The 25,949-nt window shown below is 35.1% G+C and overlaps 4 protein-coding genes across 10 annotated transcripts in view; 3 read left to right on the top strand and 1 right to left on the bottom strand.

Annotated features, from left to right (window-relative positions):
- The first annotated feature begins 627 nt into the window (after positions 1–627).
- Positions 628–1,338, top strand: LOC129790630 (60S ribosomal protein L35). The gene is made up of 2 exons (XM_055828227.1): positions 628–847; positions 1,049–1,338. The coding sequence occupies exons 1-2, from the start codon at positions 708–710 to the stop codon at positions 1,278–1,280; spliced, it is 372 nt and encodes a 123-aa protein (XP_055684202.1). The 5' UTR covers positions 628–707; the 3' UTR covers positions 1,281–1,338.
- Positions 1,339–1,511: 173 nt separating this feature from the next.
- On the bottom strand, positions 1,512–3,371 carry LOC129790624 (polycomb protein EED). The gene is made up of 3 exons (XM_055828222.1): positions 3,179–3,371; positions 2,961–3,106; positions 1,512–2,873 (listed from the first exon to the last, which is right to left on the bottom strand). Exons 1-3 carry the CDS (start codon positions 3,245–3,247, stop codon positions 1,805–1,807), a joined length of 1,284 nt encoding a protein of 427 aa, XP_055684197.1. The 5' UTR covers positions 3,248–3,371; the 3' UTR covers positions 1,512–1,804.
- Positions 3,372–3,453: 82 nt separating this feature from the next.
- LOC129790620 (protein mothers against dpp) lies at positions 3,454–18,560 on the top strand. Of its 7 annotated transcripts, none has more exons than XR_008750584.1 (6): positions 3,454–3,612; positions 3,816–12,558; positions 14,656–15,023; positions 15,729–16,897; positions 16,973–17,006; positions 17,606–18,560. XR_008750584.1 is itself a non-coding variant. In XM_055828215.1 (4 exons), exons 2-4 carry the CDS (start codon positions 12,519–12,521, stop codon positions 16,839–16,841), a joined length of 1,494 nt encoding a protein of 497 aa, XP_055684190.1. In that variant the 5' UTR covers positions 3,454–3,612; positions 3,816–12,518; the 3' UTR covers positions 16,842–16,938. The 7 variants fall into 7 exon arrangements, 3 of the variants coding, with proteins under 3 accessions (XP_055684190.1, XP_055684189.1, XP_055684191.1); XR_008750585.1 differs by having other exon boundaries at positions 17,477–18,560; XR_008750583.1 differs by having other exon boundaries at positions 16,973–18,560.
- A 6,280-nt stretch (positions 18,561–24,840) lies between these two features.
- Positions 24,841–25,949, top strand: part of LOC129791290 (uncharacterized) — a 78,026-nt gene continuing 76,917 nt past the window's right edge. The window contains exon 1 of the mRNA XM_055829365.1: positions 24,841–25,157. Within this exon, the coding sequence (XP_055685340.1) occupies positions 25,149–25,157 (9 nt within the window). The 5' untranslated portion in view covers positions 24,841–25,148. The remainder of the gene's footprint in view (positions 25,158–25,949) is intronic.

Below are 25,949 nucleotides of genomic sequence, written 5' to 3'. Positions count from 1 at the left end.
AGTGCCAAATGCAGGAAAATGTGTTTTTCAATGTTTTTTGATCCTCTACAAGATGAAATGGGTTAAAATTGTTCTGCAACAGAGGATCATCTTTCATATACCCGTTCATGAACTCCTTTTCCGGGAAAATTGTGTTTTTTGTAACCAGGAAGTGACGCCGCGTCGATTGGCATCAAAAATTTAATTCAAAAAAATTGCCAGGAAAAGAAGTCGGTGTAAAATGACAAAAACGAAAACTGCCGGCGGCTTTTCCCTCCCGAATTAATTTCCCGAAAAACTGCTCAAAAACCCTCAAATAACCACGGAACAAGTGCAAGAGGCCCCAATGAAGCTCCCTGCAGCAGGAAAAGCTGGAAAATTGCGCCAGAGCGAAGAAAATCGAGTTTTCCACAGCCGCCAAAACTCTTTCAGAGTAGTACTCAAAATTTCATGGGGGCAATAAACAAAAATCCAGCAAATTGGGCCCCCATTTTTTCACTGAAGCTTCCTGGGGGTACCCTAAGTATTCCCAGGTACTTTTGGGACCCCAAAAAATGGGCTCCGCTGTAAAACTGACATGCTAAATTTAATTTTGGCGCCATAACTATGAATCGATGGGGATTCGATGAAAAAATCTGCAGACAATTTTTTTGACATCTCTGCCACATCCGGTTCCGTCTGTCTTTTTCTTTGAGCAACGTGACGCGAAAAGTTATTTTTCCACCAAAATGGGCAAAGTAAAGTGCTCAGAATTGCGGACGAAGGAGAAAAAGGACCTTCTGAAGCAGCTCGATGAACTCAAGACGGAATTACTCAACTTGAGGGTCGCGAAAGTGACCGGAGGTGCCCCATCGAAGCTCTCCAAAATGTGAGTTGTCTCTCCGTCCCTGTTTCTTGTATTCTGTTTTGCAGGAAACTACTCTATCCTCCTAAATGTATCCTACTGATCCCTCCAAATCTTCTTATTGATCTCCCAAATGAAACAAATATTAATTTCATAGAAAGTTTTCCAAAAAAAGAAAACATAAATAATTTGTGAGGTTATGTTAATGAAAATTGTGTTTTGCAGCCGTGTCGTCCGGAAGGCAATCGCCAGGGTGCACATTGTTATGCACCAGAAGACAAAGGAGAACTTGAGGAAAGTGTACAAAGGCAAGAAGTACAAGCCCCTGGATCTGAGACCCAAGAAAACACGCGCCATCCGCCGGGCCCTGAGTGAGCGCGATGCCAACAGGAAGACCCTCAAGGAGATCCGGAAGAATGCAAAGTACCCACAGCGTAAGTACGCCCTGAAGGCGTAAATGCCCACAATACACTGTGAACCTTTTGAAACACATTAAAATTGCGATTCTACCGAAAGCGGAATGTTTTATTTTTTTTCTTTTTAGTAATTTAATCGTTTTGATTGAATTATTTAGGGGAGTATGGGTCCAATTAGACCCTTTGCGCACGTTTCTCTTATTTTTGTATGAACTGAACAACATTTAGAGTTAGAAAATCTTTTTTATCTGTTTTTTTAGAGAATTTCACGATTAAATTAATTTTAAATCTTTATTTCAAAAATACTTTCAAATCTTCAACATTTTGCTTTTTAATCCGATTCTATCAATACGATCAATGCTCTATTCTGTCTTTGCCCACAAACTTTATGCCTGATGATGAAGTAAATCGTGGCCATCGAAACGTCAAATTAGAATTTATAAATTGATCTCTTCCACCGAATCGAATTCTATTTAGTTGACTTTTTTTTTAACAATTTAATGCCCTGATGAAGATCTTTTCGGAATCGAAACGTCCATGCAATTTTTTTTTATCCAAAAATCGTCTACTGCGTCTGTTTATCCCAGCGCCAGATTGTTCCATCATCACAGACACAAATGAGAATGTCCCCATTGCGACTGAAGGCAGTCTGTCGAATGGCTGTTGTGCATTTGGGATGCGCCAGGATGGTGCTCCTTGCCAAACTTGGATCAGGAACATCCAATTCCCAAATAAATGTCTTCCCCGATTGATTTCCCAACGCAATGACCTTCTGCCAGAAGTCCAGAGCAAAGCGAATGAACCAAATTTCGCATTCTTTGTACTCAAAATGATGAATTATTGACACGGAGGTCTCATTATGCCTGAGGGTGGTGTCATCGAGACGTCCTGGTTTCCAGCAAACAATACAATTCTCACAGCTTTTGGAGAGGACAAAATCTCCCATCCATCGGACGCAATCCACGTAATTTCGATGAATGTCGCGAGTGGAGAAGTCCGGAAAGTGCTCCTTGAGCGTGTCGAAGGGTCTGCTGGATTTGTGATTGTTGAATGTGTAGCTATTCTTGATGGCATCCTTCATTTCGGGCTTATTCACACTCCACAGCTTGAGGGAATGATCCATTCCGCAGGAGAAGAATCTATCGCCACTAATGTCAAAGTCTGCACTGAGAACTTCATCTCGGTGCCCCTCAACTCCGCCAAAAATTGCAATGCACACATCCGTTTGAACGTTCCAGAGGCGCAGGGAGTGATCCTTGCTGGCCGACAGGAGGATGTAGGGGTCGCGGGGGTGGAATTTAAGCTCATTAATGGCATGTCCGTGCCCAATGTAGTGCTTTGTGCACGCCAGGATGGCAGGACTGAAGATTCTAATGACACCCCGGAGGCCACCAGCTGCCAGGATGGGTTTCCCCGTTTCTGGTTCATAAGACCACGCGCAGGTGTAGAAGATTTCATCACCATCGGGATCAGCATAGCTCTGCAGGAGTTTTATTCCACCACTTTCCAGACATTCGTAAATGGAGACACGATTGCTTCCCACTGAAGCAAAAATATTTGGTTGACCTTTCTTCAAATTTAAGTTGAACTGCGTACCAAAGAGTGGCTGACCGTGGTCTTCCTTTATACTGCTTCTATTGATGGACAGAAAGATTCTTTTTTTTAGAGAAATCTCCCAATTTAGGAAAGTTTTCTTAAAAAAAAAAAAAAGAAAAACTCACGAGAATTTGTAGAGTTGTTTTGGGCTTTTGGCTGGCTTTGGTTTACTCGGCTTCTTCCCTCGCTTCTTCTTACTTCCAGCTGTTTGTGTCTCACTGTTGGACGTTGTATCCGTGGTGGAAGTGCTGGCCAAGCTTGAGGAATCATCCTAAATACAAAAGCCACAACATAACCCAAAAAATTCCGCCAAAACAACATTTTCCTTTTGCACAAAACTCACGCAATCAAAAGATTCATCAGAGTTTTCCTGATTAGTGGGTGTATCTTCGGTGCTTGTGACGACTTTCATTGTTCCTTGTGGGTCAAGAAATGGCCAGGAAGTAGCGAAAAAAAAAAAGAACTCGAGCGGAGGAGTCACAAAACAAAACACAAAAACTTCCGGAATCCGTTGCAAAATATGACAAATCTGTCACAATATGGCCCGAAATGCAAACAACTTCACACCATTTGGATTTTTTTCCAAGAATTTTTGATAAAAACATATGAAGAAGAAGAATTTTTGACATAAAAGCAAGATGGCAGTAATTTTGAGTGGCGTGAATTATTTTTTGGCTCAATTTGTGTGAAAAAAAGTAGTTTGGAAGGAAGGAAAAGTGCAAAAAGGCAGCATTACTGGCCCGTGGAGGTGGATTGAGTGGAAATTTGTGTAGAAAGGTAAGGAAAATGTGTGAAATGATCGTGAAAAAGGAGAGCGTCTGACACAACAAAAAATCCCCAGTCACGGACATTCTTCGTTGATATCTTGTTGATTTTCCGCATTTTCACCGTGTTTCCTTGCAATTTTGCACCCCCAACCACTCGCCGAGGGTTGTACATTGCCTCTGCAGCACTAACTGTGGCTTTTCTTGCACCCACAGGACCCACCTGAGCATTCTTTTCATTTTGTTTCCCCCGGAAGCTTGTCCAAGGATTCACTTGCGAGTGGTGAGTAGTTTGGCTTTTTTTGTGTGTTGCTTTTTGCCTGATAACAGAAGCATCTTGTGCAGAATTAATGCTTTTCTGGACCTCTAATCTGCCCAAATGTAGTATATTTGTGTTTTTGCATGCCACAAACATTGCAATTGAGTTTTCGGGAACAGCTGATTGAGCCCCGCGGGCTCTCTGCTGGCCAAAAAAAAACCTTTTTTGCAATTTGAGGGTGAGCGACATTACTATTGCTCAGAAGATTTCCGCGTCTCTCCTCCTAACTTGACCCTGAGAAGCACCTAAAAATTCTGTGTGGGGTCCTCTTGTGGATTTTCAATTCAAAGGAGATCCCCTCTAAGGGGAGGAAGAAGCTGGAAATATTTCCTGTAATGACGCGCGTCTTGAGTACTGATTTCCATGGAAAATTGCACACGGTGCTCTAACAAGCCACACAGTATCAATGAATTGACGAAAATTCATCATTCCTTTCACGATAAAATTCCGCGTGAGTCATATTTTAGCAAATAGAGAGTAATGCTTTACAAAATCAGTTGTGATTTCTTTGCACATTTATACAGGAGAAAACACTCGCGTGCAAAAGTGGAAGGAAAGACGGGAATATTTTTATCCCTTGGAGGATTTTGCTGGCCAAAGAGGCCAATTCGACTTTTTTTTCAACCGCCACTGAATTAAAATCTATTTAATATTTTGTAAAATAATTTATATAATTTTTTGGAATTTCCTATAATAAATTTAACATTTTTTACTAAATTTTTTGGAGAAATTCTTCAATCTTTCCTTGGATTCTTAAATTTTTGATAACCAAATTAATATTTTTTTAAATAAAAAAAATGATTTATTATTTTCATGGAACTTTCATCAGGTCCTGAATACAAATAGGTAAAAATGTTCTGATAGAATCGAAGCTTAACCCTTTAAGGTTTTTTGGGTCATACGCTGACCCAAACTTGAAACATTTTATTTTTTCAATTATTTATGACTGTAATTGTTTTTCCATGTTACAAATGCATCAAATTCACGAATAAGGGGTCAAAGAAGACGTTCTGAGTGAGAAAAGTCCTCTAAAAAAATTCATAGAATAAAAATCGCGATAAAAGAGCGCATGTTTCAATGTTTTTATGTTTCACGTTGGACGTTAAAGGGTTAAAATCTAGACCTGACAATTTTAATCTAAATTATTGATTGTATCTGTCATTAAAATAAAAAACGGTCTGACCATTAAAACTATTTTTTTCCTAAAATTTAATTTAAAAAAACATTTTGTACATTTTGCAAGCAACTGTATCAATTTACTTAAAAAAGATATTTAAAGTAAATTGCCAGCTACAAGTAAATGTTGCGCGTGTCGCCCTAAAAAAAGGGAAAAGCAACAAAAACATCCAATTTGGATGAAAATTCAGGAAGAATAGCAATGAAAATTAATCAGTGGGAACATTCCATATCCCTCCGCACCTAAATGAGTGACTTGATGAAATTTCCCTTTGCACACAGACGTACCCCGTAAAGCTATAAAGTATATTTTCTGCAGTGTAATACCTCTGCTGCTGTACGATTTTGCCATTTATACAAGAAAAGGAAAATGCTGTGCTGTGAAAGATCATTCTCCGGGATTATTTTGCTCGATTTTTTTTCTTCTCTCTCTCTCTGCCTGCGTCTTTTGCTCGTTTCCAATTGTGTCCTATGTATGTGTGTTTCATAGAGCACAAGAATCGGGGGAGGGGGTTTATTGTAATGAAATGTACATAAAATGACGATTTATAGTGAGTTGTGTGTATGTGGGTGGCTTTTTTTTGCCCTCACGCGGCCACCCCCTCGTAGCTATCTTCTACAGAGCGGTAAAATGTCATCTCTCGGGGTCCCCTTCATTGCATATTCATGCTCTTTCTATGCTCTATGTGCACAAACTCCATACATTGTGGAATTAATTCCATTGAACTTATTCCACCCCCTCACATGGTTTGACTACCTTTGCAAAGCATCATAAATTCACACAGATGCATTTTTTGAGGAAAGATAAGGTCATAATTGTTGACTAACTAATGAAATATCTTTCTTAAGTAATTAAATTAAAAAATTGAAATGTTAATAATAATTCAAAAAGTCGATCTGAGGCATAAATAAAAAATATTGCAAGGATTTCCATTATTTTAAATCTTTAAATGTTTGAAAAAAAAAAAGGAATTTTAATTACTTATGTTCTGAGAAAATTAATAATTTTGCACAACATAAAAAAAACAATTTTTCAATTCAAACCACATGTAAATTACAGAAAAAAAGAGATATTTGCACAGCACAGTAGTAATTCAGGAGATTCTCTCGCGCCTTGCAAAAGTGCACAAATCAATTATATTTCCTCGTACTTCACACAGCTCTATTTCACTGCGATTTATGTGGGACGATCCCTCCTGTGTAGTGCGCATAAAGTGCTGTGGAACGCGATTTAGGGGTTTTGTGGGTGAATCATTTGGTGGGTGGGAGTTTCACTTATTTATCAACATATTCAGCTGGAGCGCAATTAGAGGGTAATTCAGGGGATGCTTTATTCATTGGATTTCCTGCAGTTATTCATTTTGATGGCTTTCGGATAGGAGAAAAGCGCAAACGCACTCAGAACTGAATAACTCCTGAAAGTTTTGCTGATTTGAAAATGTCATGGTGAAATTTTTGCTTTATTGGTTTTAAGAAAATGAGATTTTATTCCCTCTTAAACCCTCTTATATTGCTCTCTATATTTATTAAAAAAATAAATGAAATGAAAGATGAATTAATACACAGGAAGGGAATTTTAAGACATTTTTGATTTTTTTTGTGCATTTTTTGGTAGATTTTTTAAAGAATTTCTCTTTATTAATCAATCAAAAATATTAGTTTCAAGTTCTTTGTTAATTTGGATGAATAATTTATTTATTTTCCTCATTTCAGTGGTGTAAACAACCATCCCAGTTAGTCACCTCATACACCACTAGTTAGTCACAAATATCCCGTCATAAATATCACTTGATTTTATGTTAACTTTGGCGATTTGTTAGATTTTTTACACCAATAAAATTTTGTGAGGTGGTGCAAAAACGAATCCAATATTTACTGACTGAGTGATAGATTTCGAGGAATTTTCTCAATTGAAGGGCTACATGTGGTGTATGTGATCAAATAGACAAATATTTGTGGTTGAATTGGAATTATAGAGAAACTCTCTGTGTGCCCTTTTTTCCTCAATAAAATTCAACGCAAATTGCCTTTTGTGTTTGGAGACGCTATTTTCATGTTCAATTTTCCCCTCTTATTGAGTATACTTTCATTCACATATTGGGGACTTTTATGTAATTGAATTAGTTTTTTCCCCATTTGGATTTCAAGGATATAAATGAATGACATTTTCTGGCCAATATATCAGGGTTATGAGCTTCGTTACTGGATTTTTTTTGTATGAGTGCTGAGAAAAAGCTTTTAATTCAATTGGGAAGATTTTTTTCATTGTTGAATTGATTTAATAAGCTAAAAAAAAATGATTTTTTAACTTTCTCCTGTACTATTGTCTGATAATATACTGATTTCGACGACCAAATTTAGTTATTTATTTATCCGCAAGATGCGGATGGATTCATTTCTCTCTATTCCATTGCAAGAAATAAGATTGATGGCACTTCACATGATTTCAAGCCAACTGTCTTAATCCTAACGTTTACCTATCTAAGGTGCCGAAAGCTTTGGATTTTTTCTTTCAATTTCATTTCGATTTTTCAACGTTTTATAGGAACGAATATTTTACAAAAAAAATGCAAAATTTGTCCACTAGTCTCTTAGGTAAAAGAAAATTCGTGGTTGTGGTAGAGGTTGGGTGTTTTGTGAAATTTATTATGCGCATAGAGAATGTCATAAATGTATCAACGGTGAAGGCTTATATGTCATCAGAATGTTATTTTTCTCTAATGTTAAATATTAAAAGGAAGAATTTAATAGCAGTGGAATGACTGAGAGGTGTTTACGTACTGAAGTTGAAGGAGCTCCTTCATCTTACCCATATAGCTTGGGTGCAAGTTGGAGGGAGATGGGGTGTGTGTATGTGCGCGCGAGATTGAATGAATGAGGAGAGATATTGAGTTGATATATGGGGTCTTGGGTCTCGTATAAAATTCAATTTTTCATCTTCATTTTCCCACAACCACTTCTCAATACACACGACCATTTCCACGTGTTTGAATGACTTTTTTTTCTCTCTCTCTTTCTCTCCCTCTCTCTTTTAAAATTGCTTGTGTTTTTTGCTCTTGAGTCCAAAAGCAAAGTGATATGGAAATGACTTCTTTTCGTATAGTATAAATAAATTGATTGTGGTGGCTATGCTGCGAAATTTTTGTGTCCTCAACCATGAGACAGATTTACATCTTTTTAATAAGAATTAATGTGTCAACCATTAAAAATTACACACAGATAGTCAAGTTGAAATTCCTTTCTTTTTTTTTGTACTCAATTTTATTTCTCTTATGGAATTAACAAAGTAAAAGAAAATGTAGAGCAATGATGGAAGAAAAGTTTATTGTTTGAATAACATTGTAATTTAGTTGTGTGAACATTGTTCCTTTTTTTGGGGACTGCACCATTTTCAATTTCACAAAAGGAAAATACAAATTCTACCTACATTGTTGCATATTTCTTTATTTTCTCTGCAACAGAATTAAGAGTTTGCCGTAAAGGAGGAAGAGAAGGTATACCCATAAAGTTTGTTCGGAAAATTCTATGAATTGCATATTGTTTGGGGTGAAGGGGAGAGTCGTGCGCATGCAGATTTTTTAGAAGTGTTTGTGTTTAAAAAGACACATTTTGTACAATATTTATGTTTTGATAAATATCACATTCTATTGAGATAAGTGGCTTTATTCTAATTTAATTGGACGCTTTTCTTATTAAAATTTTCTTAGATTTTCACGATTTATGAACGTTTAATTGAATAAGAAGAAGTATTTGTGTTTTAAAGAAGAGCTTTGATTGATTGATGAATTCGGACTACGTGTTTCAATTGGCTATCGCTCATTTTCAGGGTGGAGCCTTAATGCAAGGCTATTTTGAATAGAACTAATTTTTTACATCACAGCCCAAAAAAATTTAATCAGCGCATGACTCCGTGCTGAGAAAATTTAAATTGCAGGCAAAAGCGCACAGAGCTTTTTAATTTGAGTGAAAAATGCAATACAAACTGCTTTTCATCTAATTGACCACATTCATGACGTTTTAAACATCATAATAATCTATATATCGTGATACACTCAATGCACATTTTTCCTTCTCTCATTGCCCAAGCATATTTTCCTTTGGATTTTTTTTTTCTTCACAATTCTCTGCAGCAGGAAAAATGAAACACACATAATTGGTGTACGATTGCAATTACATTTTACTGGGTGTATTGAATTGCTGTATCGTGTGTCTTTTAATATGTGATTAAAGTGCCATGAAAGAATGTTGGGTGGTTTGTCTGCCTGACTATGTATGTGTTATATGTAGTGTGTACTATGTATGGAAAATCAACGATAAAAAATAAGATTTGAATGGCGATTCGAGGGTACTTTTCATCGCCCACTTTCCATCGACTTTTCACTTTACCCCAAAAAGCAATTTTTGTTCATCAGGTGAGTCACACAGGTGTACAGTTTGATTAGTTCAAAAGCGTGCAACTCGATGTTTGCAAAGACAGGAAAAAAGGGGGTGGAAAAGTAATTTCATTGACCCCTTTTTTCCAAGCAGACTTAAACTGGGGAGTTTCCCATTTCCATCCCACGAATTGATATATAAATGTTTTATTTAGTGCGGGGTGTATTTGCGATATAATTTTCCAGAGTTTTTCTCGGAAAAACCAACCATTTTATTACGTATGGAAATTTTTTTTAGATAATGTAACAGGGTTGTGTAAGAATGAAAATTTTTAAGGAGAAAATTCTTAAAATATGAGCAAAATAGAAAATTTTAATCCATTTAGCAGAAAATTTATTTATTTTTGCGCTTAAAAGCTAAAGTGCAATTGACGTCAAACGTGTCAAAAGTACGAGGGGGGATTCGCATATAATACAATTTAGAGATAAGGGAAATATTTTACAGCTGACTTTTGTATGGAATGTGTTAAGATAAAGTAAAATCTTATACTGTGAAAATTTTCCTATAAAGTATATTAAAAAACACCCACAAGAGATCATCGATAGAGAAGAAGATTTGATGACGTTAATAAATTAAGAAATGACTTAATTTTCTCAAGATTTATTCAAGCTTTCTAACAAATCGAATGCTTTTTTTCTGCAAATTGACATGAGTTCCAAGAAATAATTAAAGCTCATTCGTGACAAACCCTGTCTAGTTGAAGGAAAATTGCAGCAAGAGAAAAGTCTGTGAATAAAGTACGAGAAAAAATGTACAAGATGCAATAAGAAGAAAAAGGAAAAAGAAGAGAATGACGAGTTGAGTAAAATACAAAAATCAATCACTTTTGGGATCATTCACCCTTATTTGAAAATGGTTGTATATGTATATGTATTTCGTAATGAGAAATGATGCGAAGGAGAAAAATTATCAATATATATTTTTTCACGTTATCTTCATTCGTCTCATCTATCTTTGTCGTATTGTATGCTGTCTTTTGATGTCATTTATGTCGTTTCTTCCGTTAAAGGGTTATATACCTTTGGGACATGATAAGATGTGGTTGAAACGTAAAGCAAAAAGAACGTCTAACGTTTAAAATTAATCGTCAAGAATAGGAAAAGAAACGTCTTACGTTAGAAATAAAATGTAATACGTTATAGAAATAATTTCTAACGTGAGAAAAGTATAATTTCGCATAAGAAAATAAATATCAAACAGAAAGGCATGAAGAAAATTTACTAAAGAGAATCTTTTTTTTAATTATTCTAAAAGATTCTTTTTCTTCCTCTAAAAACGCATAAACCCCTTAAACTTTTCTCTACGGTTGATTTTTTTTCTTGTCTCATCTGTGGATATTGGAAAAATATGCAATGCTGCGTCTCTTTTCACATGTTCTTCCATATATATTTATTCAATTCTTATGGATGAGATTTTCTGTCTTTTTGAATTCCCTCTTCTATGAAGTTTTTTTTTTTCAACTCATTTTCTTTTCTCTTTTGTATGGTATGTTTGTAACATAAATTATCTTTTACTCGCCTCGTGTAATCGTTTGTAATACGCACTTGAATCTCGTGTAATTACACCAAAGAGTTGAGAATACTGATAGAGGAGGCATTTATTGTGCATTGGCCTGTTTCTAAAACGGTTATATGTTGAAAAATAAAAAATAAAAAAAGCAGTAGCATGCAGTCTGTATGATGGTTTTGTATTCTATGCGCGCGCGGGATCTCTATTAATAAGGAAAATGTGTGCGCGCGCGCACAGATTAGTGATCAAAATGCGAGAACTTGGGTTATGATCTCTCCCATAAAGTAAAATCTTTCTCTGTGATTCTTTCGCATTTCTCTCACATACAGTATGTACTGAAAAGTCTTATTCTTGTGTTCTTGGGGGCAACTTTCTTGAGTGATGCTGCGTACTCAGACTCTCTCTCTCTCTCTGTGTGAAGTATCTCTCTGAGGCTCCCCCATTTAAAATTTATTGATAGTGCCAAGACGTTCAAAGTCTAAGAGAGAAAGAGTGGAGTTTTCTTTTCTCAACACTCAAAGGAGTACGCGCGAGAGGCTTTACGATTCATTTCAGTTTGTGATGTCTTAGTAATCTCAAGACTACCCATTTGTGCTTGCACATAGAACTTTTCTTTTTCCCCATCTGATTGTGCGTTGAGTGTTCTAATGCCTGGGGATTGTGGGCTATCTTTAAGGAGGCAGGATGTGCGCTTAAGAGTTTAAGCGAGTGATGAAATATCAAGGATTTTAGGAGAATATTGAAAAAGTTTTTCCAAGGCTTTTCCTGGCATACAATTTAAAAGAAAATCTTTTCCTCAAGAGGAAAGGAGGAAGAGCAAAGAAAAAAAAAGAACGAGAAAAACTTCAGCTGGAGAAAAGTGTGAAGAAGTGAAGAAATGTGTTGTTTATAGGAAAAAGAGGGAAAGTCTTTCAAAAAATTTTTCCTGCTGTGTGTCTCACATTTCTTTTATATGGGTGTATATTGAAAGAAAATCCAACGAATTGGATGAAACCTCGGTGACTGGTGTGGTGTGTAGAACTGATAAAAGTCGATGGTGTACAATTTTGAAGTGTGTGGTGGATGGAAAACAGGGGGGCGAGGAGAGAAAAATGAGGGAAAAAAAGAATGATTGAAATAACGAGAAATCATAAAGAATTCTCTCTCTCTTTTTACCTTCTTCTTCATCAATCCGGTCGCTAAATGCGGAAAAGTTGTGGGCACAACTTTATACTCTTATACATTGAATTTAAAACTCGAATGTGCAATTGCATCAAAGTTGAGATTTATATTTTTCTTTTATCTTCACCGTTTACATAAAATGTGGGGTTTTCTTATATTGCGATGAGTGATACACACATAAGTATTTAATTGTACATAAAATGGTGAATTGTGTGTGGCAGCAATTTGTGGCGGATAAATTGAGGAATAAGCGCGCGCCAGAGGAGTTTTAATGCAAAGACAGACAAGACAGTGATTGTTGAAAAGAAAATTCATCGAAAATGGCCAATAGAAGTGAGAATTGCAATTACTTCACTGAAGGTCACCCCTTCCTTTTTTATTTTTTTATATTTTGTTATTACTTTTCTTTACTATCACTACATACAACTTTTTTTTTTCACTTCATTTTATGCAATTTCTCTTCCTCCTCACACCGCACTAACTCTCATAATTCCCTATGCTATGTGTACATGTATTTTCATTTAGTTCATACCATTGTCATTAAATCACATGCGAAACATTGTGAGAAATACCTATAAAATTCTCAAGTACTCTATCATCCTTCGCAATAGAGCTTTTAAATGCTTCGACATTTTTTTTTAATTGTGGTATAACGAAGGAGGAAGAAAATTCTGCAAAGGGGAAAAAGTATGTCTACAATGTATAGCTTTTAATGTGGCACACAAGAAAAGCTTAGGAGGTGGTTCTATCTACTCACTAATATATCATGATTGGGCGAAAAGGGAACAATTAAAAATAATTTCTTCTTCAATGTGTAGTGGTTGATCTTTATGTTTTCTTCGTAATGTTTAGTGTGGTTGTCACAGAGATAACGCCATTCGCTAAATCACAAATTGGTGGTTTCACATGATCATTGGAATGTATTGCAAAAACACTTTAGATTCCCTGTGAGATTGACTAAAAAGATTTTAATTTATACGAATGATTTAATGCTAATTTTTTTTGAGAAGCATAGCAGGATGTAAATGTCTTCTTTTCTTCTATTCTTATTCGTTATCTTGAGGCTTTTGATGAGTTATGATGTCTTTAAGATGTGTAAAGATGGTAAAAGTTTTGTGATTCTTTTGGATTGACTCGATTATCTTGACACACCCGGAAGGAGCAAAGGTCCTTAAATAAGAATACCGCACCTATACTGATAAGAAAATTTAAGTAGATCTGAGTGAGGAGCTGTATAAACTACCCAATAAATTAAATTTATTAATTTAGGAATTCTATTGAATTTTTAAATTCCTAAACATTTTTTTTTGAATATTTTATTCCATTTTTGTCCGTAATTTTAAACAAAATACATTTATGCGTTGTAAAAGACAAGAAAACACATTTTGTGACGTCATTTTGAACGTTTTTGTGCAAATTTTCAAGGTTTTTCCCATTTAATGCCAGTGGGAACTTTTTTTTTTACTTTAATTGTGTTTTTTTTTTTCATAAAGAAACGAATAAACTCCTTTATTCAAATCCTCATAATAGCGCGGACCTTCACATGTATAATCATATAAAAAAAAAACATTTAAAAAAAAAAGCTGAAGACATAATATCATTTAGGATCATTTCTCAGAAGTAATTTACGATAAAGAAGTCTTAAATGTTTAGACTAAATTGATTTTTGATATTTCTGCGCCACTTTGTTTATTTATTCCATGTCGAAGACTTTTGATAACAATTTTTTTTCCATGCATTGTATGATTTTTTTTGCTTTCTTCATCATACTAAGTATTCTAACTTCTCACATATATATGTATTTCTCACAGACGCCGGAAGACGTCATACTAATCGATTAATATTGACTCTATATTGCTTCTTTAAAAAAATGTATTTTTTGTGTGTCGTTTTATATTTGTGATGTGTAGAAAATTTGAAAAAAAAGTAACTGTTTGTGGGCTTCCTGAGTGTGTAGAAAAATATCATGTTTGCCTTTTATTGCATTTCGCTATGTGAGGGCTTTTTCTCGGGGCTGGTGGTATGTATTAGAATTTTGATGCTTTGCAGTGGAAAATAAACAAAGTAGAGGTTTGCTGGGAATGAGAAGAGAGAGGATGTTGCGGGAAAATGGGAAGAAAAACAAGTGAAAAATGTTGAATCTTCCTATTTTGGTGCAACATTCCTTCGATATTCTCTTCTCATACCCATATGTATAGAACTTGTTGATTTTTTTTACCCGTCTTTCTCTGTCCATCGTTATATGTATATACCTCTGCAAACGTCACCATAAAAGTTCATAATGTACGAAAGAAGCGAAAAAAAACTAAAAGAGTTGTGTGTATTTTTTTTTCTTTATCGCTTTCATTGCCATCCCCTACAATCAACTGATGTTTACTCAACAACAACGTTATCACTAAATGCAACACTATATGGCGGGAAAAAAATACAAACAAAAAAATAAATTTCAACCAATAGATTTGAATTTTGGTTCAAATCGCTTCCTGTTTAATTCCCAATTTGCACTCCCGAGACAATTTCGTGGTGAGAGACATCCAGTTTACGTGACGACAACAATGGAGACGGATGATGTGGAATCGTCCAGTAGTAGTACGATGTCGAGCCTCAACAGTCTCTTCTCATTCACGAGTCCGGCTGTTAAGAAGCTCCTGGGCTGGAAGCAGGGGGATGAGGAGGAGAAGTGGGCCGAAAAGGCTGTCGATAGTTTGGTGAAAAAGCTAAAGAAGCGCAAGGGTGCCATTGAGGAGCTCGAAAGGGCTCTTTCGTGTCCTGGACAACCATCAAAATGTGTCACAATTCCACGATCTCTCGATGGACGTTTGCAGGTAAGTTATTTACGGATTTCTCAAGGAGAGGAATACAATATTCTGAATAATTCGTACGCTAAGTGATTCATTGATTACCTAATCTGTTGTCGAACGCACTTCCAAAGAGAGATGTGTGTTTACCTCTCTTGGTGATTTTCACGGAATTTTTTGGCACTGCTGAGTGACTTAGCAGATGGACAATGTGATTCATTCCACGCGTTGTTGAAGGTTTATTAACAGTCTTAAATTATTTATTCGATTCTAGGGAATTTTCAGAAGAATTCAAGAGGTTTGGCATTATATTCTTCATATTTCTGCTCATTGAGACTTATTTCAATCACTATGTTGAAAATTTTATTTGTATAATTACTACTTCCGTAATTTTTCTTTCTAAAGTTAAACTAATAAATGACTTTCTTATCTAATGTACAAAGCAGATAGAACTCGTTACACGATTCTTTGTTTTTAATCCAACAAAACAATAATATAATTTAGATAATGAGATGTCAATCAGTTCGTCACTTTATCAATGCCTAATCAATTTGATTGAGATGAAATTTTTGAGCGGAAGAGCGCGATAAATTGAATCGAGATTTTGCGTTGTTTTCATGGATGGATTTATGAAAGAATTACATTCAGAATATTCCTCTTGTGTGAGATTCTTATGTTTTAAGTTCTTTACAAAAAGGGAATGCTAAATATTGAGGTATGTTTGTTGTGTAGGTATCACATCGCAAAGGACTCCCACATGTTATCTACTGCCGTGTCTGGCGATGGCCAGATTTGCAGAGCCATCATGAACTGAAGCCACTTGAGACGTGTCAGTATCCATTCAGTGCAAAGCAAAAGGAAGTTTGTATAAATCCGTATCACTACAAACGCGTGGAGAGTCCCGTCTTGCCGCCTGTCCTTGTGCCGAGGCATTCGGAATTTGCACCAGGGCACTCAATGTTGCCATTTCAGTCGATGGCGGAGCCCACAATGCCACACAATGTGAGCTACTCAAATACAGGCTTCACATCGCACATGAGCCCCAATAGTCCGCTATCGTCGGTCTCGAGTCCGGGTTCGGTTAATTCAAATCCCACCAGTCCGTATGGATCTCTACCGGAGACGCCGCCACCTGCTTACAGCCCACCTGAAGATGCCAATAGCAACAATCCCCCGGATGCATCGATGGACATCCAAATGGGTGAGGTGGCACCGGTGCGGTATCAGGAGCCCCCATTTTGGGCGAGTATCGCCTATTACGAGCTCAATTGCCGAGTCGGGGAGGTTTTCCACTGCTTGGCACCCACCAATCAAACATCCCACTCCATCATTGTTGATGGCTTTACAAATCCAGCCAATAATTCCCAGCGTTTCTGCCTGGGGCAGCTCAGCAATGTGAATCGCAATAGTACAATTGAGAATACCCGGCGTCACATTGGTAAGGGGGTGCACCTATGCTATGTCGGTGGTGAAGTCTATGCTGAATGCCTTTCGGATTCGGCGATATTTGTACAAAGTCGCAATTGCAACCATCACCATGGCTTTCATCCGAGTACAGTGTGCAAAATCCCACCTGGATGCTCACTGAAGATTTTCAATAATCAAGAATTCGCTCAACTACTCAGCCAATCGGTCAATCATGGCTTCGAGGCGGTGTATGAGCTCACGAAAATGTGTACGATTCGTATGAGTTTCGTTAAGGGATGGGGTGCAGAGTATCACCGTCAGGATGTCACCTCAACACCATGTTGGATTGAAATTCATCTCCATGGGCCACTACAGTGGCTCGATAAGGTTCTCACACAAATGGGATCGCCACATAATGCCATAAGTTCAGTCTCTTAAACCCCCCCTCCTGGTATGCGTGTATTGTGTGAGATAAACAGCAAATTGAGGAGCAAGTAAACTATACAAAAGAAAAAAAAACCTTCCTTTCCCATTACTTATGTCAAATTTATTTTTATTTTAATTTTTAGGAGGATTCTTGGAGAAAAAATTCCCTATAATATGGTTCGTTAGGATTTTATAAAATAGTCATGGAAATGAATTTAAAGTTGTTAAATGAGTTGAAAGAAAAAGGACACAAAAAAGAGAAATAGGAGTGTTTAAGGATATTCCTTCAGTTTTAAAAGTTTCTGTTTTATTTGTCATTGTTTTGTTAATAAAAAATGAAAAAAAAAGTTGAGCCATGTACTTCTATGCAAAATTATTAGGGTAATCATTAGCGTACACGTTTTTTGACACCTTTGTCTTGAGTTCGAGACTCAGATGAGGGTGTTTGTTTTTACGACTTTTAAATCATTTTTCCGTTGATTTTTATTACCGAATTAAAATAAAACTTTTTCTAAGCCGATAAATGATAATAAAAATCTTTAAAGAAAACAAAAATAAAGATTTGAAAAGAAATTTCAAATTAAAAAAATATTCAATGACTATTTTATAAAATTCTAGAGCCAATTTTTGTTTTCTTCCCTCTAAAGAAAAGCCTAAATGGTTTATTTTGCGTTATTCAATGAAAATTTTTATGATTAAAAAAATTCTTTTATCAAATTAGTTTTTAAGAAGTTAAAATATTTTTTAAGTGGAAAATGTGAAATTATATTTTTTAGTTTACAATTTACTTCGTTTAGTTTTAAAAGTTTGAAAAGAAGAAAAATGAAACATTGCAAAGAGAGCAGCTAACAATGATAAATTCTCATTTGGAGAATATTTTAAGGGAGTTAATATTGTGTAAAAAAAAAGTATAATAAAAAGTTTTCTTCGGTTTCGAGATCAATTTAGTAAAAGATGAAAAAATATTTTTCAAAGTTCTAAATAAAAGATTAAAACATTTTTCGTGTAATAATTCGTAAAGTATTTGAATTGTAACTTTAAGTGGATGTTTAAGCTAAAAATAAACAATAGAAAATACAATTCAAAAATATTTCCAATGCAAAATTTAAACTTCCACTCAAAGTTCTCCAAAATTCAAGTATAATTCTAGAAGATTAACTTTTTCTCATTTAACTATTAACGTTCTTAAATGATAACATCTCTAAGAAAAAAAATGGAAAAAATATACTATAAACTAATTGTAATAAAAATAATAATCTTCTTTATTAATGAAAGAAAAATTAATCATAAAATGAAAGAAATATGGTTAAAAAAAATACTCTCAACCCTTCATCTTCCCTCAATCCTTCTTTCCGTGGATTTTAAAAGTAAAGAAAATGAATGAAAAGTGAAAGAGAAATTCCTATTTAAGTTTAATGAAAGCAAAAATAATGTAACATTAATGTTTTTTTTCTAGGAGAATTTTGCCTAAATGTTTATTGAAAGAATTTAAAGAATAAAAAACAAGCTTCGTGGATTTTTGATAAAATGCTTTATTGTGCATAATTTTTGCTTCAACTGTGCAATTTTAAACGCTGCTTTTTTGAAGAATAAAATGAGAGTATTTTGATTGTGGAAAGAAAATAAATAAATATTATTCTGTTGATTGATTGTGTGCTCTCCTATTGGCCCCACAATCAATTTGGTGTGTCTTAAGAGAAAACAAAAATATTTTATTGAAAAGAAGAAAAATAACTCGATAAGGCCTTTGACAAGTGACCGCGATATTAAAAAAAAAATAAATAAATATTAACCATTTACAGATTAAATTACCCATGCTGCCTGGATTTTAGATATTCCAGTGCCTTTTAGGATACACGGACTTGTACCATGAACTAAATATGGCCTATAGTTGGGTAATCTTTTGAATAAGCTCCCAACTTCCTAAAACTTCTGTGAGTCCGTAAATCCATTAAAAAATTTTTAAAGTTTTGCCGTTAAAGATAAAAAAAAATTACAAAAGTATTTTCAAAAAGTTTTCAGGAGGATTTTGAAAAGAAAATGCCATTTTAAATGAAATTTTTAGCATTAGAAAAAAATGTCAGACGTAAAGTTTTTTTTTCTACAAAATTGTTTTTAAGAATGAATTTATAAAGCTTTTTGCATAATAAATTAAGGAAATTCAATGAATTGAAATGAAGAAACGAGAAAATTGCTTAGCTATGAATTTTTGTGCAATTTCTAATGTTACTACCAATTTAAACAAAAACAAAAAAGAATGTGGAATTGTAGTGTTAATTGCAATACAAAAAGAAAAGTTTCTTAAAGTGCTTTTAATAGTCTCATTGTGCTTTTGAAAGATGTATAACGTTAAAACAAAAAAAAGAGGAGAATTAAATATAAAATAGAAAAGTATTTTGATGAGGAAATGGTATGAAAATGTTTTTATTTTCTCAATTTGACAAAGAGTTTATTTTCTTCTTTACCTTTATATTTTTTTAGATTTTATATAAAAAAGGTTTTTATTTACACGGAATTCATTTAAAAAGTGCCTGTGATTTATTTTTTCTTTCTCTATTGGCTATTTTTTGTGTAATGATTTTTTTTTGTTTAATTGAAGGTATATTATGAAAGAAAATATTGAAACAATTGAATGTTTTTAATTAAAACAAATATTATAAAATGAGCGACAGCACTGACAATATTGGTTTTGTAAGTCAGTCGCGTGGAAATTATAAAACAGGAGGAGAAAAAAATTATGGTGGTAGATTTAAAATAAAGAAAAAAATAGATGTGAGTTTTTTGCCTAAAATGCAACAACATTTTTGCCTTTATTATACTTAAATAAAGTGAAATAATAAGAAAAAAAAATATTAAAAATTTTGACGTGGTTTTGAGATTGAATACATTTGAAAAGAAATACAAATTTTGTCAGCTATTGAAAGTTAAAGAATTAAAAGAGATTTTTTTTCTTATTTTCTTATAGATAAAAAATTTAGTAAAGAATAAAATCTATTTTGTGAAGACACAAAAGAAAATTTAGTTAAAATGCAAATTTCTATATAAAAAACAATTGAAAAATTCTTTTAATCAATTTTGAGCAAATCGCCGAATGTAAGACAAAAAAACCTTTGAGTGAATGCAAAGAAATTTGCATAAATAGCCTAATAAAATTAATTTGACTTTATCTATGAGAAAATAATGAAAATAATAAATTGAAACAGTTTTGAATTTAACCCGTGTGAACTTTCAAAATTCACCAGAGTTTATCTAAAAGAAAAACTGAGAAAAAAACAGAAGCGGAAATATAATAAAAAAGACATTACAAATTAAATGAAACAAGAGATAATAAAGAAAATGAACAAGATTAAGATATTGCTGTAAATGGTTGCTTATATAAAATTTACATGAACAGATTAAACTTTTTTTTGGATTTATCGTAAATTTGTCTCTTATAGAAATTATATATAACATGAGAAAAAAATGAAAGAAAAATTCAAAATGAATACAATAACTATACATATTTCCAGAATAAAAAAAATTACAATAAAAATCAAGATTAGAAATGAAGGACTTACAAAACATATTTTAAATGTGTAAAAGATGTTGTAAAAGTGAAGAATAAAAAAAAAGTAAAGTAAAGTTAAAAAGAAACATTTTAGATGATACCAAACGTAGATTTTGAAGGGATACGGAAGAGAGATTAAAAGAGAAAAAAAAACATAATGAAAGAAGTTTATAGTTTTCTGAGATACTTTATGGCCATATATTGTGAAATTGTTCAATGCAGACGAGGAAAAAAATTGAGAAATAATTAAATGTGTATTGTATAATGGATAAGGAAGAGCAGAGGTGAAAAAAAACTTGAAAGAGATGTCGTTTAATTTGAAACATATAAATAAAAAAAACTTCTATTTGTGAGAGTATGAAATAAAGTACACCTATATTGTAGAAAAAAAACGATCATGCGTTTGTGGTGTGGAAAAACTTCCTCGTTGTTGATTCGCTAATCGGCGGTGTAGTTTGAAATTTGGGTGAGGTGAGAAAAAGTGTTGAAGACATGCCCAGACGGCTTCCCTGGAAACACACAAAGCTACGCATCGTTGGGCAAAATCACACTGATCGTGTGCAAATACATTGCACAACGTTTTGCCAGCGAGGAAGAGGGCGTAATCACACGAATGAAATATGGGTTAAAAAAAAAAGTTAAGAGAGAAATTTATAGAGGAAAGAGTTTGGATGGAAAGAAGAACTTCTTGAAGATGTAATAAAAATTGAACGAATTACAAATATCCTTTTCTTCTGTTGAAAAATATAATATTGGATTGATTTTTTGGGTAGGTATTTACGACATTGATGCAATGTTTGGTTAGAATAGATTTTTCTAATTTAGAATTTCTGAACTGCTATAAATTGGTCTTTTTCCTTTGTACCACAAAAAATTGCATTCTAGACCTGAAGAAGGAGCCAATAATCTCCAAACTTCTCGAAACACGGTAAGAATTATTCTGATAATTTTAATACCTGATGAAGGCATTTTTGTGATGCGAAAGTTTGGAAGAAAATCAATGTTTCTCTGGAGAAAAAAAATTAAACGTTTTTTTCCATAAATAAATAAAAGTCCTGTTCTTGTTATGTATAAGAAAGCCGTGAATTTTATTTATTGTCCTTATTTCTCTTGTTATAAAGGAGCTTATTCACTTCTGTTCACCCCATGATATTGTTCAATGATCAACATGGAACATTCTTAGCTCAGACAAAATTTGAGTCCAATCGAATTTCTGCACAAAAATGGGATAAAAGGTCTAAAAAGAAATAGCTAAAAGATTCCTTAGCCTCGTCATTGTAGCTTTTTGATTTTCCTTTTAAATATCTATAAAAAACATAAGCATTCATGCATTGATCATTAATCTTTCATTTTAAGGGGAAATATAATATGATGTGGGCGTGGTTTAATTAAATATTTTCAAACAAAACTTTCCGCAATTGATCCAAGAAAAAAATGAAGTTTTTTTTTGGTTCTTTTGGAATTTTATAACTTAAAAGGATATCGCATGATACGAATAAAAGTGCATAGACTCCTTTTATGTAGTATAGAAAACGAGGTAAATTGTCGCTTCGTTCCAATTTACCTCGCCCCGCCCGCTTCGCGGGGATTTGTTGCGCTTTGCGCAAATTTTTAAAAGAGAAAAGATTTGTGATGAATTAAAATAGATTTAAACCGCCTGGTATCAGTAGTCTCATTTTATGGAGACACGGATACATTTTTAGCGTCACGGATACATTTTTTGGCGTCACGGATACATTTTTAACGTCACGGATACATTTTTAGCGTCACGGATACATTTTCAGGCGTCACGGATACATTTTTAGCGTCACGGATACATTTTTAACGTCACGGATACATTTTTAGCGTCACGGATACATTTTCAGGCGTCACGGATACATTTTTAACGTCACGGATACATTTTCAGGCGTCACGGATACATTTTTAGCGTCACGGATACATTTTTAACGTCACGGATACATTTTTAACGTCACGGATACATTTTCAGGCGTCACGGATACATTTTTTACGTCACGGATACATTTTTTGGCGTCACGGATACATTTTTGGCGTCACGGATACATTTTCAGGCGTCACGGATACATTTTCAGGCGTCACAGATACATTTTCAGGCGTCACAGATACATTTTCAGGCGTCACGGATACATTTTTTGGCGTCACGGATACATTTTTGGCGTCACGGATACATTTTCAGGCGTCACAGATACATTTTCAGGCGTCACAGATACATTTTCAGGCGTCACGGATACATTTTTGGCGTCACGGATACATTTTTTGGCGTCACGGATACATTTTTAACGTCACGGATACATTTTTAGCGTCACGGATACATTTTCAGGCGTCACGGATACATTTTCAGGCGTCACGGATACATTTTTAACGTCACGGATACATTTTTAGCGTCACGGATACATTTTCAGGCGTCACGGATACATTTTCAGGCGTCACAGATACATTTTCAGGCGTCACGGATACATTTTTTAACGTCACGGATACATTTTTGGCGTCACGGATACATTTTCAGGCGTCACAGATACATTTTCAGGCGTCACAGATACATTTTCAGGCGTCACGGATACATTTTTTGGCGTCACGGATACATTTTCAGGCGTCACAGATACATTTTCAGGCGTCACGGATACATTTTTTAACGTCACGGATACATTTTTGGCGTCACGGATACATTTTCAGGCGTCACAGATACATTTTCAGGCGTCACAGATACATTTTCAGGCGTCACGGATACATTTTTTGGCGTCACGGATACATTTTTGGCGTCACGGATACATTTTCACGGATTCATTTTTGATTCTGGAAGGAATCATTTTTAGCGTCACGGATACATTTTTAGCGTCACGGATACATTTTTGGCGTCACGGATACATTTTTAGCGTCACGGATACATTTTTAACGTCACGGATACATTTTTGGCGTCACGGATACATTTTTAGCGTCACGGATACATTTTTAACGTCACGGATATATTTTTAGCGTCACGGATACATTTTTGGCGTCACGGATACATTTTTAACGTCACGGATACATTTTTAACGTCACGGATACATTTTTAACGTCACGGATACATTTTCAGGCGTCACGGATACATTTTTAGCGTCACGGATACATTTTTAACGTCACGGATATATTTTTAGCGTCACGGATACATTTTTGGCGTCACGGATACATTTTCAGGCGTCACGGATACATTTTTAGCGTCACGGATACATTTTCAGGCGTCACGGATACATTTTTAACGTCACGGATACATTTTTAGCGTCACGGATACATTTTTGGCGTCACGGATTCATTTTTGATCGTCATTCATTTTTGATTCTGGAAGGAAAATTTTGCAAATTCGCGTCATAAAAATTGATCAAAAATTACCAATTTTGCGTATGATATATCATACAAAAAGTGAGGATGGGTTAAAGAAAATGTAGAAGGGTATTCGAAAAGAGAGAAAGTTAATTTCAAAAAACATTTATGGCGCCGAATTCAAAAAGTAGTCAAAAAAGCATGATTTTTATATGGGGACTATATGAAGGGGGGCTCTGGGGGGGGGGAATGAATGTCGTTGGTAAAAACCGCCTGGTGTCAGTAGTCTCTGTACCAAATTTTATCACGATCGGACCAACGGTGTAGAAATGCATAGCTGAACAGACACGATATTTTAGAGAGACCTTTCTTTATTATATAGAAGATAGATAGATATGTCTTTAGATGCTGAACTATAAATTGCTCATGAATGATGAATTAAAATACTACTTTTTACTATTACCTACATGATTTTTATTAAAATATTCTTCGTGAAGTTCTCAAATTGTTGCAAGACTTCTCTTCTTTTTACACATTTTATCCTCTTTGAAACAGACACCTTTGCTGCACCGGCTGCACCATATAACAATTTTATTCCCTTTACAAAGAATTAATCTTCTAAAAATTCTTTAAAGCATTTTACATTTTTTTAGCAGAAAAATTCATAAAGAAATTCACAAAATTCTCTCTTCGATTTATTTTACAGCCTGCAGGTGCATCTGCTAAGAGGGACTTTCTCCGTGGAATGCAGCAGTAAAAACTCCTCTCCCTGGAAACAGGTGCTTTCGGCAAAAGCGCGCCATATCGCTCTATTTTCGCGCCAAAGTGCTCAAATCAATCCTGCTCGTGCCTTTTGAGAGGTCCTCTTCACTCTCAAGCGTGGGTGTTGAAAGAATCCCTCCACGTATTGATTTGCACATGCGCTCTCACGTGGCCAGAAATCCCTCCGTGGTCAGTGTTTGCGTGAATTTGCTATTTCACCTGCCCTACCAGCTGGTGCTGTCTCGTTTTTGTGTGCCTCCAACCAACTGTCTCGGTTTTTCTCACCAAACTCAAAGGCATTCAGCTTGCTGTGGCCGTCTTTGTCATGCCTACGGGCCACGAGTATGCTCAGTTGTGGCAAAGATAGAGGGACTCCACTTGCTCGTCCATCAGTTTGGAGGAAGTGCTTCAGTGGATTGCATGCAATGGGTTTACGGATTGCCATTTAAAGTGGATTTGGTGTGATTTTGGAAAGGAAAGGGATTCCTTCCTGGCCATAGGAAGCATCCAAGTGCTAAAAGTGCTTTCTTGTGGGACTTTTTCCGGGATTTTGTGACTCTGTGAGGTATTTTTGGTGTGGTTTTTGGTGACTCGAAATTGTTCCAGCAGCAGCAGGACAAATCAATACGCGCTTTTGAGGAATTTTCATCAAAATTTGGATTTTTCAACGTGAATTTTCACACACACACAATAAAATGGACAAGGTAATACATTTTTCACGAATTTTCCTCTGATCGTCCTACCTATTGTCCAATGAGGACTCCACGAAAAATTCCCATATGTGCATTTATTGGATGTGTAGCATTACAATTCAATTACATTTTGAGAGGTTTCCTGGTGCGGCAAAATCCGCAACGCAATAGCTTTGTTTGAGGGATTTTATCGACTTTTCCATTCGGCACCCCATTGTCTTATACACACGGGTGAGATTTAATGCTTCCGGATGATCTATGTAGGAACTCTAAGAAATGTCTTTCCGGGGGAATTTAAAATTGTCGTCTGAGAAAACGAAGAGATGTAAACAGGAAATTGAAGTCAATAAACGAGGTGCATTGGGAGAGAAGAAAGTGAGAAAATAAACCAAAGATTTATTATGTTCTCGCTCCCGAAGAACATCTCAATCGATCACAGAAGCTTTGAGATTTATAGCTACAGAAGGTAGTTTTCGGTGGAATTTACCTGCGCTCTCATTTCCATTCCTTCAAAAAAAAAAAAATTTTTTTTGTGACTGAGAAGCAGCATTGTATATAATTTTTAGGGTGCCATACGAGAAAATGAACCGGGAATCATCTCAATGGGAGTTTGTTGATCGCACACGAAGGTCGTTGGCTGGTGTTGTGTTTTACCTCACAACTGTACCACAACCGAGCACACCATTTTATTGCTACATGACGATAATGGTGAAATCGTGGCCCTGTATTGGGCACAAAAAAAAGGTGCCATGCTTTCAATTGCACACACCGCTGTAAGGGAATTCCTTCAATGAACATCCATCG

This window comes from Lutzomyia longipalpis, chromosome 2 (assembly GCF_024334085.1).
Source record: "Lutzomyia longipalpis isolate SR_M1_2022 chromosome 2, ASM2433408v1".
NCBI classification, from domain to species: domain Eukaryota; kingdom Metazoa; phylum Arthropoda; class Insecta; order Diptera; family Psychodidae; genus Lutzomyia; species Lutzomyia longipalpis.
The sequence above is the reverse complement of the archived record's forward strand: the minus strand, read 5'-3'. Positions and strand labels throughout refer to the sequence as shown.

Coding starts and splice junctions, on each gene's coding strand:
- LOC129790630 (XM_055828227.1), top strand. CDS start 708: ATGGGCAAAGTAAAGTGCTCAGAATTGCGGACGAAGGAGAAAAAGGAC. Junction 848..1,048: donor CCATCGAAGCTCTCCAAAAT/GTGAGTTGTCTC, acceptor TGTGTTTTGCAG/CCGTGTCGTCCGGAAGGCAA.
- LOC129790624 (XM_055828222.1), bottom strand. CDS start 3,247: ATGAAAGTCGTCACAAGCACCGAAGATACACCCACTAATCAGGAAAAC. Junction 3,107..3,178: donor CTGATGAATCTTTTGATTGC/GTGAGTTTTGTG, acceptor TTTTGTATTTAG/GATGATTCCTCAAGCTTGGC. Junction 2,874..2,960: donor AAACAACTCTACAAATTCTC/GTGAGTTTTTCT, acceptor GTCCATCAATAG/AAGCAGTATAAAGGAAGACC.
- LOC129790620 (XM_055828214.1), top strand. CDS start 12,519: ATGGCCAATAGAAGTGAGAATTGCAATTACTTCACTGAAG. Junction 12,559..14,655: donor TTGCAATTACTTCACTGAAG/GTCACCCCTTCC, acceptor TTCAACCAATAG/ATTTGAATTTTGGTTCAAAT. Junction 15,024..15,728: donor CTCTCGATGGACGTTTGCAG/GTAAGTTATTTA, acceptor TTTGTTGTGTAG/GTATCACATCGCAAAGGACT.